This window comes from Gracilinanus agilis, chromosome 3 (assembly GCF_016433145.1).
Source record: "Gracilinanus agilis isolate LMUSP501 chromosome 3, AgileGrace, whole genome shotgun sequence".
NCBI classification, from domain to species: domain Eukaryota; kingdom Metazoa; phylum Chordata; class Mammalia; order Didelphimorphia; family Didelphidae; genus Gracilinanus; species Gracilinanus agilis.
In genome coordinates this window covers 370,825,329-370,839,622 of record NC_058132.1, presented here as the reverse complement: position 1 = coordinate 370,839,622, position 14,294 = coordinate 370,825,329, and the positions used below count along the sequence as shown (strand labels likewise).

Genomic DNA, 14,294 nt, shown 5'->3' with positions numbered 1-14,294 from the left:
ATGACTTAACAACAATAATATCAGTAAATTAAAGAATAGTATGATCTTCTTTATAGATAGAGTGCTGGTCTCGAAATCAGAATAACTTGAGTTCATATGCTATCTCTGACTCTTATCTGTATGACCCTGGGCAAGCCATCTCCTTATTTTGTATCTTAGGAAACTGCCTAGATCTTATCTACTAAGTCATAGTCAAGGTCCATCTGCTTTGGTGGAAGTGGGTAGCAACCCCAAAGAAATCCCAGGTGATGGAAGGAGTGAAACACATCTCCATCACATCCTTGAAAGCTGATTTTGCATAGAATTGATTAGGGGGATCTCTACTTCTTACAAAATACTGAATTTCAGCCATCCCTAAAACCATGAATCTGAAGAGGTGATCCCTCTTCTAGTCCAGAATATCATAGGGTCTTTGCTACAGAGATAGAGAACTGGAAGAGATCTCAGAGACCATTTAGTCCAGGCTCTTCCTTTTACAGATGAGGAAACTAAGGCCCAGGGTAGTCAACTGGCTTGCTTAAGATGGACTATTTTAAGGATCAAAAAATGAAGTCGCTTCAGGGGTCTTTGCTGAATTGCAAAGTTTGGCAAATAGAGAATTAGATGCCTCAATAAAACATCAAGAATGTTGAAATTATCCTCTGGACTACTTTGTTCCATCCCTTTCTATTCCCAAATTGGATGAACTAGAAAATTGTTTTCAATTCTCCACTTCAAAATTATATGAATTGTGCCATAAGCAACAATGAGTAGGTTAATTAAAAAAAAAAACTTGGAAAGATCTATGAAGAGTGAAATAAGTAGTACCAAGAGAACCTCACATACAGCTCTGGAATTAATATTTGAATAATAACTTGTGAATGTCCACCTCCAAAGAATAAACTGAAAAATAGAAACATGAAAGACACAATAGGTATAGACCTATCTTTTTGTTATATGATACTTTCTATGGTGAAGGGAAGGCATGGAGAGACAGATACCTGAAAATAAATTCTATTCAATAAATAATTTTTTAAAAATTATGAGAATTACACTAAGGAAGACGCATCTCATTCTTACATGTTTACATATCACAAAATGGAATGGAAAATTTTCAGGTTAATTTGACCTACATAATAAATAACAACTATCATCTACAGGGTGCCCCCAAAGAGTTAAAAACTGCAGAAAGGCTTTTGTGACACTCTGTAGAGCACTCTCAAGATTTGCAATTCACTTTATATACATGATCTGTTTTAGGCCTCTCAAAAAACCTGTGAGTCAGACCCTACAAGAATTATTATCTTCATTTACAGAAACAGGTTCAGAAATTATAGGACTTGCCCCCAGTCATACAACTATTAGATGCAGGATGTGATCCAAGTAGTCTGTCCTCTACTCTGTTAAGCTTCCTTGTAGTTCACCTGGGCCAAATTCAGACTAAAGGTTTTTGGACAGAGAAAGATAGTCAGTTTGACTATCTACTAGGATCAGAATAACCAGGTAATTATGACCTTGTAGAAAAGTCTGTCTTTGACAAGTGAACTTGAATAATGATTTAGGGACAATAAAAGGGGAGAGGAAAATGAAAATGCTAACCATTTATCCATCCGAAGGAGTGTTAAAAGCTGTTGAAATGAACTGATTTCTTATACACATAACTCAGGAAAGTTTTTTTAATGTGATTTTCCAATTGTTTTTCAGAGTTTTCATAACAATTACAATTATCCTGAACTAGACATCCTATCTGACATTGGTTGTGGATTGTCCATTGCTGGTTTAACCCTTACAATTATATTTTATGTTGTGACAAGGTAAGAGGGAAAGGTGATTTCTCATGAGAAAAACAATTATGTTCTCCTGATTTATCTTGAGCATATGCTAATTCTATGTGAATCAAGGGGGGAAAACTCTCAATATATTTTATAAATAGTATGTTAAGTCTTCGAAAGCTATGCCCACAAGGTCTCAGCTCAGGAAGTTTTTTCAACCTAGAAAGGCTTCAAATAGAGACTAGAAATAAAAGTGGTCAGCTAGATGGCACAGGCTGGGCCTGGAGTAGGAAAGACTCATCTTTTTAAGTTCATATCTGGTGTCAAGACACTTCCTAGCTGTGTGACCCTGGGCAAGTCACTTAACCCTATTTGTCTTAGTTTCCTCATCTGTAAAGTGAGCTGGAAAAGGAAATGGCAAACTATTTCAGTATCTTTGCCAAAAAATCTCAAATGGGATCACAGAGAGTCAGACACAACTGAAATGACTAAATAACAATAACAAAAGAAATATAACTATATAGGTATGTCAACCAAAGACCAACCTAAATTTGATTTGGGGTTGTGGTTTTTAAAAGATTACTTTATTACTTATTACAAATATCCTAGAAATAGGTTTTGAGTAATATGACATGTATAAACCAATGGAATTGCTTGTCAGCTCCAGGAGTGGGTAGGGAAGAGGGGAAAGAAAGAGCATGAATCATGTAACCATGGAAAAATATTCTTTAAAAAATTAAATTAAATTTTAAAAAAAGACCAACCTAAGTTTGGTAGAGCTGATCACCAGAGGGATAGTCAAAGTACAAGGGCCAATACAATCACAGACACTGAAAGTTTTGAATCTAAAGCATAGCCAAACCAGTCTTCTCAATTACGATATAAAAACCTATTAACTATTTACTCAATAATAACCTTTTTACTCAATAAAAATCCATTAATTACATTTTTACACAATCTTTATTCTAAGTAAGAAATTTTACTTCTGTATTTCTTGGTGCAAGAAAAAATTGAAACTATTTTATAAATCTTTTATCTCATTCACTTCATTTGCTGATTTCCTTTTGGGAAATGTAATCAGAAGAATAGACTTTGGCTTTAATTCTCTTATAAAATACCTTTCATAGGAGATAAGCTCTGAGTTTAAATACTGCCTCCAACACATAATCTATCTCAGCCTCTCTTTTCTCATCTGTAAAATAGGGTTAATATTAGCATCTCATAAGATTGTTGTGAGGATCAAAAGATATAAGCATTTTGCAAGCCTTAAAAAGCCCAATGAAAAGTAACTATTATTATTATTATTATTATTATTATTATTATTACTCTCATTAGATAATAGACACGAAAATACTTGAAAAGACATAGATAAATCACTATAGGGTGATACATATTAGGATATACCTCCAATGTGGTGGGGAATCTCTGTTCACATGCCACAGACTCATTCTTACTTTTGTCCTTTTCAAAATTTTAATGATTATTGTGAATGAAGAATTAGAAGGCATGCTTAGAGAATTTGCAAATGGCATAAAGAAAGGAAAAAATGGATAATATAACTAGATAATAGTTCCATGATTAAAAAATGCAACAAGTTAGGAAATGGGATAAACTTAGGCTAAATTTTATTAATTAATAATAATTAATAATTATTAATTTTATTTTTGTTTAAAAAATCACCTAAGTGAAGATTTGGGAGACAATGGTTTAACATCCATTCATGTGAAAAAAATAAAACTTAGAGGCTTTTAGATAGATGACTTGAGACTCAATCTGACCTAACACGTCTATCACTGACCAAAATGCTATTGTAATCTTGAACTATTGTTTAGTCATTTCAGTTGTGTCTAACTTGTCATGACCCCTTTTGGGGTTTTCTTGGCAAAGGGTGATTTTGCTATTTCCTTTTCCAGATCACTTTACAGAATATAAAGCTGAGGTAAACAGAGTTAAGTGACTTGTTCAGGGGTTACTGTAGCTAGTAAATTACCGTGAATTTATTTGAATTCAGGTCTTTCTGGCTGTACCACTTCACTGCCAGCTTTGGTTTACATTAACAGAACTAGAGTCTAGATTCATTAATAGACCCACATCTGGAATATTGTGTTCAATTCAGAGCAGCACCTATTAAGGATAGAGGGACATTAACAAGCTGGGATATAGCCATGGGAAGGTGACTAGGACGATAAAATTTGAAGTTATTTCATATGAAGAATGATTGAAAGACTTGCTACTTCTGAAGTCCTTGACATTTCTGAGATTTCCTAAACTTGAATGTTTAGTTTGGGACTAAATCTTTGAAGAGAACCAATATCTTTCTCTTAATATTTGATGGGCTATGATTTGGAAGAAGTGATAGATTTATTTTTTGTCTATCCAGAGGATGGAACAAGAAGTTTATAGGAAGACAGATTTTTGTAGTGGCATAAGAAAGCAATGGCAACTGGAGTGATCCAAAAATGGAATTATTTATTTTGTGAAATAGCTGTCACTGGAGGCGTTCATGTAGGAGCCAGATGATCATTTGTTAGGTATGTTGTGGAGCAAATTGCTTCGTAGTTTGAGGTCTGGAAGTGCTATTCTGCCATTGTCTCCACCTCTTTTCTTAATTTCCTTTGACAGTCTAGATTTTTGTTTTCCAAATTAATTATAATATTATTTTATCAAGTTCTGTAAAATTATCTACTGGTCATTTGATTGGTACAATATTAAAAGTGTAAATTAACTTTGGTAGTATAATCATTTTTATTATATTGGCACAGCCTAACTATGAACATCATTTTTATGTTTTGGTAGATTAGTCCCCAGGCATTTTTATGCATTTTGTATGTTTTTGGTATGAGACTTCCCTTTCTATTACTGCTTCTTCTGTTTTGTTATTATATAGAAATTGATTTTTGAGGGCTTATTTTGTATCCTGCAACTTTACTGTTGCTACTGTCTCATTTATATCTTTGCTGATTCCCTAGGATTTCCCAAGTATTCCATTATATATCATCAGCAAATAGGGATAGTTTTATCTGTTCTCTGTTTTCAAATCTTAAATTTTTTCTCATCTTATTGCTATTGCTAGCATTTCTAAAACTATATCATATAGTAATGGGTGAACAGACACATTTGTCTATTCCCAAATTTATCAGGAAAATTTTTAGTTTATTTCATTGCATATGATGCTTGCTTTTGGCTTTGGAGAGATTTTTTTATTATTATTAATAAATTAATATTAAATAATGGTCTCTCACTGAAATAACTAAATAATAAAAAAGCCTATATTTTGTAGAGTTTTTTTTTTAAACCCTTGTACTTCAGTGTAGTGTCTCATAGGTGGAAGAGTGGTAAGGGTGGGCAATGGGGGTCAAGTGACTTGCCCAGGGTCGCACAGCTGGGAAGTAGCTGAGGCCGGGTTTGAACCTAGGACCTCCTGTCTCTAGGCCTGACTCTCACTCCACTGAACTACCCAGCTGCCCCCCTTTTGTAGAGTTTTTAGCATGAGTATTGTATTTTGTCAAAGGCTTTTTATGCATCTATTAATTTAATCATCTGCATTTTGATGTTTTGATTCTTAACATGACTGATTATGTTGATTGTTTTCATAATGTTGAACCATTGTATCACCTGACATAAATTCAATTTGATCATAACGAATGATTTCTTAAATAAATCACTGTACTCCATTTGTCAGGGTTTTTTAATTGATAGCCATTAGTAATTTCTGCCTATAGTTTTCCATCTGCATTTTATCCTTCCCTTTTCTAGGTATTAGAACTCTACTTGTCTCATAAAAGGATTCTGGTGGGTTGCTTTCTTTTTGATTTTTAAAATAATTTGTAAAGCATGAATATTAATTTTAATAATAATCAAACTTTAAAAATTTGCTAAAATTCTCCTGTGAATCTTTTAGGACCAGAAGCCTTTTTCTTTAGAAGTTCCTTTGAAGCTAGTTTTGTTTCCTTTTCTGATACTAGGTTATTTAAGATCTCTATCTGGTCTTCTGACAGTATCGATATTTTGCATTTTTAAAGTTATTCCTCTATTTCTTTTTGTGTTCAGTTTTGGTTTTTTATTATTTAATTGTGCATAAAATGTTCTGATTATTCTTTGTATTTCTGGTTTTGTGATTTCACCTTGCTCATTTGCTAGTTTATTGATTTGTTTTTTAGTCTTTTCAATTAGATTAACTAAAGGTTTATTAACTTTATTAGTCTTTTCAAAGAATGAACTTTTAGTTTTATCACTTCTGTTATTTTTATTTTCTATTTTGGTGAAAATAATTTTTATGTATTTTTGATGGTTTAATTTATAATATAGTAAATATATGTATATAATATAAAAACACATAAATAAAAGATCTTTGGGAGATGACCCTCAATAATATTTAAGGAAAGGGATTATGAGACCAAGAAGTTTGAGAACCTACTGGTCTAAAGATTTTAGTCTAACCATTTACATAGGAAAAACCAAGTGAACAGAGAATATCTATTCCTCTATGATCTGCAGTTGGATGGATGAACCACTGAACCACCTTGAAAAAGACACTGAGTTTGGTCAATTAGTTCATCCCAGTACTAAATTGAAGGGAGAAAGCTGTCTAGATTACATTTGGGAAGTCATGAAGTCTTTTTAATGACCATCAGATTTTTCCTGAAAAAAAAGCTCTTTTTAAAATTACTTTTTCAGTTAATAAGTACTTATTTTCTCTCTCTTTCATCTTCCTCCTACCTGTTATGGAAGGGGAGGAGGCAAGAAGAAAAACAAGACTCTTCTAATAAATACACAAAGTTAAGTGAAACATATTTGCTCATGTCCAAAAATCCATGTCATATTCTACATATATAGTTCTTAACATTTTTGTTAAGAAGTGGATACCATTTTTCATCTTCAGTACTTTGGAATCATGGATAGTCAGTTGATTAAAGTGTTTAAATCTTCCACAATTGCTTATATCAGCAATGTTGTGTCTGGTTCTGCTTATTTCCTCTGCATCCATTTATTAAAGTCTTCCCAAGTTTCTTTAGAACCATCCTTTAAAAAATGTATTTTGGTACAAATAATATTTCATTATAGTAATTTACCATACTTTGCTCAATGATAAGATTCCTAATTGACATGTATGTCTTAGTTTCCTGATATTTACTACCTCAAGAAGAACTGATATGCATAATGTATATGTGTGTATATACATATATGTACATACATGCATATAATATACACATATATGTGTATATTCCTTTCCTCTTTCTTTGATTTCTTTGGAGTATAGGCCTAGTAGTGGTATCACTATGCACAGTTTAGTATCTTTAGCAGTATAATTCCAATTTGCCTTCCAGAAAGGTCAGACCAATTCACAACTCTACCAACAGTGGATTAATACATCTGTTTTCTTACAGCCTCTCCAACATTTTTCATTTTCCTTCTTTCTTAAATCAACTTATCCCATCTGATGGGGATACAATAGAATATCATAATTGCTTTAATTTACATTTGTTTAATTATTACTGATTTGGAGCATTATTTTTCTTCTGACTATTGATACCTAGATTTCTTCTCTTTAAAACTCCCTGTCCATTTCCTTTAACTATCAATTAGAGAATGACTATTATAAATTTGAATCAGTTCCTTATATGTCTTAAAAATGAGACATTAGAGAAACTTGCTACAAATATTTTCCTCACTTTACTATTTTTCCCTTTTTATCTTAGCCATGCTGTGTATGTGTGTATATGTATATGAGCGTGTTTGCAAAAATGTTTTCGCTCATCTTTTTCACAACATTTTTCTTTTGGTCATTCTGGAAAATTAAACTAGAAATCAGTTCTTTCCAAAGGGCAACAAAGAGGTGCCTTGTTTGCATGAGCAGGCAGCAGCATATTTATCAGCTAAGACTTATTCAGAAGAATTTATAAAAGTATTATTTGAGAGATGGATTTGCTAGAAGAAAAAAAAAAGATAGGTTAGGCATATAAGTTCCTAACATTCCCTTTCCCTGCCACACCCAGAAAAAAAAATCCTCAATTTTGATCTCTTCCTAAGATAGATTTCGTAACCACAGTGCAATGATTAAGTGTCTTTCATAGAGTACAGAAAAACTCAGCATGTTTTCTTTCCTCCCCAAACCCAATTCTTTAAGAGTAAGATTTATAAGAAGAAAATCCTTTTATTATGTTTTCTTTTTTCATGATTTTACTTGGATTCTCTCTCAACAGGAAGCAAAGAAAGACTTCAATCACCTATGTGCTTGTAAGTCTCTTTACATCTCTGCTGATTTTCAACATTCTTTTCCTCTTTGGAATAGAAAATTCAAATAAAAATAACAACAGGACTATGAATGCTGCAGGTGACAATGTGATCCCTCAACATGATAATGACCCTCCAAAAAATCATTTGTGCACAGCGATAGCTTTTTTCCTGCATTATTTTCTTTTGGCGACATTTACCTGGGCAGGACTCAATGGTGTACAACTGTATTTTCTTCTGATCAGAACTATGAAGCCTCTCCCTCCACATATCATTCTCTTTCTGACTCTCACTGGATGGGGTAAGTGTTATGTGCTGTTCTACTTGCTATCAGAGGCTGCCCTTTTACATCATCATAACCACCACCCCTCAGTAATTTAAAGGATTTCACATTGTCAATCTCTTTATTTCTGTTAACAATTTTTTTTAAATTAAAGCTCACAGTTAAAATTTAGTTATACCCTGAACAATACTTAAAGGGACATTGCAAAACCAAACAAAAAACAGACTGAGACACTAAGAAAATTTAATTTGAAATATACTGGCAATAGAAAATTATTCTATCAACATGTAGGTTTAAATTTGATAAAACATAATGTGTTTTTGGTACCCACTGAATATCAACAAATGTAAAGATGGACTGACTTACAAAGAGATGAAAAGAGATAGGCATATCTAAAACCAGAATTTGAGAATTACAGTGGGGGAAGGTGGGTTGGGCAATCATGTAGTACTCCAAGAGATTTAACTAGAGTGGGATGATGAAGTTTTTTCCCCAAGGAGACAAACATTTAGAGGAGTCTAACTAACCACCCTTGCAATTATGTAATTAGAAATCTTGAACCCTTGGACTCCATCTCCCAGAATTATTTTTCTTCTCCCAGAATCCTTTTCCCTTCACCCACATAGTGTCCTTATGTACTGTAAATAAATTTGCTGTAACCCTGCCCTCTCACTCTCTTCTGTAGAGACTGCAGCTGGGTTAGCTCCCTCTTTACTCTAGGCTTTTTTTCCCCCTTTACTTCAGGTTATTATTAATCAATCTTATTAAATATAATACTTGGAGATATTGTGTATTAATTTTTAAGCTTACACAGTCCTTTAGCAGCCTAGAAATTGAATTTAGTACCTATTCGGCAGCACTATTAATTTAAACAACAAAGCTAATAGAGAACAGATTTTCTCCTCACAGTAACTATAGAACAGGTGACTCTCCAACTTCTCAACAGAACTTTTTCAGAAGCAGCCTCATAGCATTGGTGTTCAAAGGCCTCCCTCCTCTCATACATTATTTTTATTTGGGGGAAAAAAGTTATCTAGGGACCAATTTTGTGTTATTTTTCTAAGGCACTAAAATTTCTAGTTAGAACTCTGGGTGTACAGTGCTGGCACAAAGTAGGAAGAACAGTAAATCATATGTTCCAAGGAGAACATAGCATGGTAATATGTGTATTCTGGCCACCTATAAACAGCTTAACAATTTCCTATGGTGTATATGATTAATTCCTGGTCATATATAACTAATTCTTAGCTTTTCTCTCAAACAGGAGTACCTGCTTTGGTAGCATCTTTAACAGTGGGAATTTTTTATCCACTAAAAGGAGAATCAGGATACCGGCAGGAGGTAATGTAAGTTGACCACATATTGGTAACTGTTCTTTGGGGTTGAAATTAAAAGCATGGAACAGATGTCCTACTTAATTTGTTTTGAAAAAGATTGTGTAAATCAAAAATTTGAAAATCACTATTATAAATGCACAGAATATGCTTTAAAAATAAATTCTATGATAATTTTTTAATTATCATGGTTATAAATTTGGATTTTTAAATTAAAGTAATAACAAGCTCAGAAAAGTATAAATTCAATAAACTAGCAAGAAATTAAAAGGATAGGAAAAAACAAATTAGTAATGCTAAAAAAGTATAAAAGAAGAATTCTTAGAAATTAGAAAAGAAATATAGAAATGGAAAACAGAAAACACTATCCAATGGATAAAGTTAGGAACTTAAAAAAAGGCTAATGGGGCAGCTGGGTAGCTCAGTGGATTGAGAGCCAGGTCTAGAGCTGAGAGGTCCTGGGTTCAAATGTGACCTCAGATACTTCCCAGCTGTGTGACCCTGGGCAACAGGAAGGGTTCTGGGCAGTTTCAGCAGGAATTAACTCCATTAAGGCTAAGGGGGTTATTGACAACACAAATCACTTCACCCCCATTGCCTAGCCCTTACTGCTCTGCTGCCTTGGAGCCAATACCCAGTATTGACTCTAAAACGGAAGGTAAGGGTTTAAAAAAAAAAAAAAAAGATTAACAAATCAATAAACTATTTGTTAATCTGCTCAAGGAAAAGAAGAAGAAAATCATATCACCAAATATGGTGAATTTACAACAAAGAAGAAATTAAAAAGATATAAGCAGGGGCAGCTAGGTAGGACAATGGATACACTATCAGGCCTCAAACACTTCCTAGTGGTGACCCTAGGCAAATCCCTTAATCTCAGTTTCTTGGTCTTTACCATTCTTCTTTCTTAGAAGTAATCTTTAATATCAATTCTAAGAAGAAAATAGGGTTTTTAAAAATATATATTCAATGTTGCCAGAAAATTAAGAATTCAAAAGGAAGTGATAAGTAGCTACAAACATATAAAATATATGAAATAATAAAAGAAATATAGATTTCAAAAGATAGATTTTAAAAACCCAGTCAAAGAAACAATTGTTAGCAAGCCATAAATAAAATGTCAAGGGGAGAAAATGGGCCAGATGAATTTATAAGAGATATGTGTCAAATCCTATGGAGTGATAGTCATTACTTATCATTGGAATATACCAATATAGCAAAATGAAAATACTATCTAAATTAATTATAGATTTAGTCCTATGCTAATCAGTTTCCTGAACAGATATGTAAAAACTAGACAAAATAATAACAAAATAATTTGGAAAACAATGAAAAAACATCAATGAGGGGATTTTAGTTTTATCAGACTTCAAACTATATTATAAAGCAGTAGTCATCAAAAGATAATGATAAAAAAATAGAAAAATTCTAGATAAGCAAGAAACAAAAGTAAGAAAATGTAGACCAGTGTTTGATAAAGCAAAGAACATAATTGACTAGGAGGACTCCCTTTTTGAATAGAACCACTATAAAAACTGGAGAACAATTTGACTGAATTTGGGTTAATATCAGCAGCTTGTGGCATATATAACATTAAAGTGGATGTGTGACCCAAATAGAAAAGATAATTAAAAAAAAAGAATTGAGATCAGGGACCTTTCTCAATGATGGGAAGAATTTTTAATCAAAGAAGTTATGAAGGAAACAATCCATGAACCAACAAGCATTTTAAACACTCAAATTGGCAGGCACTGTGCTGGACACTGGAGATAAAAATATAAAGAATGAAACAATCCCTACTTGCCAAGAGCTTATTTTTGAATGAGGTAGGCAACAAGCACACATGTAAATATGTACAGCATAAAAATAAAGTGTAAGTATGCAAACCTATGCAAAATAGTCAAATATAAGATTGTTGGGAGCTTAATGGAGAAGATGGTACGTAAGCTGAATCTTAAAGAGAAGGGTTCTCTTGGGTGGAGTTAAGAAGGGTTTACATTCTAGGCAGGTGGGACAGCAATGCAAAGGCATTGAGATGGGAAATTGAGTATCATATATGAAAAAAGGAGAGAGAAGGCCAGTTTGTCTGAATCTCAGAGTACAGGAAAAGGAGCAATACCCAATGAAGCAGAAAGATTAGTAAAGGAAAAAGAGAAGAAGGCCCAGAAGAGAACCTCAGGATTAGAGATTAGAGGATCTGGTATGAGCAAAAGAGGGAGAAGGAGTAGCCAGACAGACAGGAGGGAAACAGGACAGAGTGGTATTATTAAAATCCAGAAAGAGTATAAAGGGGACAAGTGGGTAGACAAATGCAGCAGAGAAATGGAGAAGGATAAGGATTGAGAGAAGAATATTAGATTTAACAATATTAATTTAACATTAAATTTAGTGACAAATTAAAAATCATTGTTAACTTTGGAGATAGTAGTATTATTTGAGTGATGAGATAAAGAAAGTAAATGAGACATGCCACAATATAATTTTTAAAAAATATGTAATTTTGATTATGTAAAATATAAAAGTTTTAGCAAAGACATAATTAGATGAGAAAATAGGGTGGGAAAAGAATATCACAGATAAAAGTCTGGTATCCAAAACATACATCAAATTGGCATAAATATATAATACTAAAATATTAAGAAAGAGAGCCATTTTCCAATTAATAGACAGTCAAAGGTATGAAAAGGTGTCAAAAGGTTATCAAATATAAAAGATTGGGTGAAAATATTTACACATCACCATTAGAAAGGGAAATGAAGATAACTTTGAAGTTCCATCTTATTCCATGCAAAGACAAAAAAAAAAGTAGCTTCTGGAAAGCATATGCGATTGTCCATAAAGCTGAATTAACTTTTAAAAAATGTGTGTGCCCCTTTCCCATTCCTTTCTACCTTTTGCTCTGAGAGCTAAAATGATGCCATTGCTTTTGGAAATGGCTTATCAATGGATTATCTTATTTCACTTACCATTTCATACTTTTCCTGGCCACCACTCTCCTATATGTGTTATCTCCGCTCTATTTCATTAGAGTTTAGCCTTGTGAGTGAGGGCTTTTGTATTTGTATCCCCAGCTCTTAGGACAGTGGTTGGGACATAGCGAGTGATAATTTTAAAAATTAATTCAAAGTTTCCTGTCAGTTCAAAATTGGTTTGTGAAACCTTGTCCCAAAAATAGATTTGATTCAATCCCCCAAAAGGGGATTGAAAGAGGAACTGGGGAGAAGTAGAGGCTAGGGGTACCTACAACAAACTTTTGCTTATTTATAATTTTGTCCTATTTTTCATTATTGAACTCAAGATAATTCTTTTTTGGAGATATCATTTTTGGGGCATATCACAGGTCTTTTTTGTGATGCAATTCTTTTCATTTGCTAAAAATTAGAGTGAGACTAGACATCATTCCCATTTCATTGACAGGTCAAATCTACCTGGTAGTTTCTAGAGATATTTATAATCACAGAATTTTAGGACAAAATAATTTAGATGGAAATCTTACAGTCTGTTATGCTTTAGAGAAATAAGGCAGAAAAGGAGACTATTTTCATCTTTTTAGGAGTACTAACTATAGGACGCCAACTAACAATGTAAGAATCTCCAGCACCTAGAATAGTGCCTGGCAAATAGTAGATGCTCAATAATTATTGGTTCATAAGGGATAAGAAAGAAGTATTGGCTTTTTAAAAAGTTCTTTAAATCTGAGTCCATTTAACTTTTTAATGACAAAGGCAACAATAAGTGTGTTAAACTTTCTCTCTTTCATAGATGTTGGCTTGCAGTTCCAGAAAACAACAATTTTTGGGAGAGTCCTTGGTTCTGGTCATTCATTTTACCTGTAGTCATCATTCTCTTTCTTAATACTATAGTATTTATTTTCATCACAGTCAAAGTTCTATGGGGAAGAAATGAGAACTTGTCAAGGTAAGAGAGAATGAGAAGAAGCTTTCAGGCATGATTCAAATCAGTATATAATAAATAAAACTCACTAAAGACTCTCTCTATGGCCTCATCATGGCAAGAGGTGGATTATGTATTCTTAAAGCCTATGCCAGGGAAATAACAGTTCTGGCAGAACATACCAAACAAATGGGTCCTATATGTTTTTCAGTCAAAGTACTGGCCTAACTAAATCTGGAGAAACATCACAAGTATATCCATAAGATTTCAGCTTAGATGATCATTGCAGAAGATTTGCCTCCTAAAAAAAAAAAAAAAGATTTGCCTCCTGCATCTGTGGACAAAACCACTATCTTGATAAAATTATAGATCCCTCAAAGTTCTGAAATTCTCTTGGGACACATTCATGTTGTAAGTTTTTTGTGTAGTATTTCTCTTTCACTATAACACTCAGTTATCTTCATTCTTATGACAGATATTAATCATCCCTTATCCTGGACCTTAAGATGTTTCTCTTTTGAATTATATAAGTCAAACTGAAATAAAAATAACCAAAAAATAATAAATTAAATTATTAAGCACCTACTATGTGCAAATGCTTTCGAGTGCCAGAGATATAAAGAAAGGCAAAAAATAGTCCCTGCTCTGAAGGAGCTCATGGGAAAGACAACCTACCAACAATAGGTATAAACAAGCTATAAAAGAGACAAATTGGAGACAAACAACAGATATTTCCTTGGCGTGGAAACTCTATCCAACAACTCATTTGAAAATTACAATACTGGAGAGTTATCTGGG

At 33.0% G+C, this 14,294-nt stretch overlaps 1 protein-coding gene across 1 annotated transcript in view; it reads left to right on the top strand.

The window, feature by feature from the left end:
• Nucleotides 1-14,294, top strand: part of ADGRG7 (adhesion G protein-coupled receptor G7) — a 125,245-nt gene that overhangs the window by 34,087 nt on the left and 76,864 nt on the right. Inside the window, 4 exon segments of the mRNA XM_044669200.1 lie at nt 1,684-1,793; nt 7,955-8,286; nt 9,533-9,614; nt 13,365-13,520. Coding sequence (XP_044525135.1) covers nt 1,684-1,793; nt 7,955-8,286; nt 9,533-9,614; nt 13,365-13,520 — 680 coding nt within the window.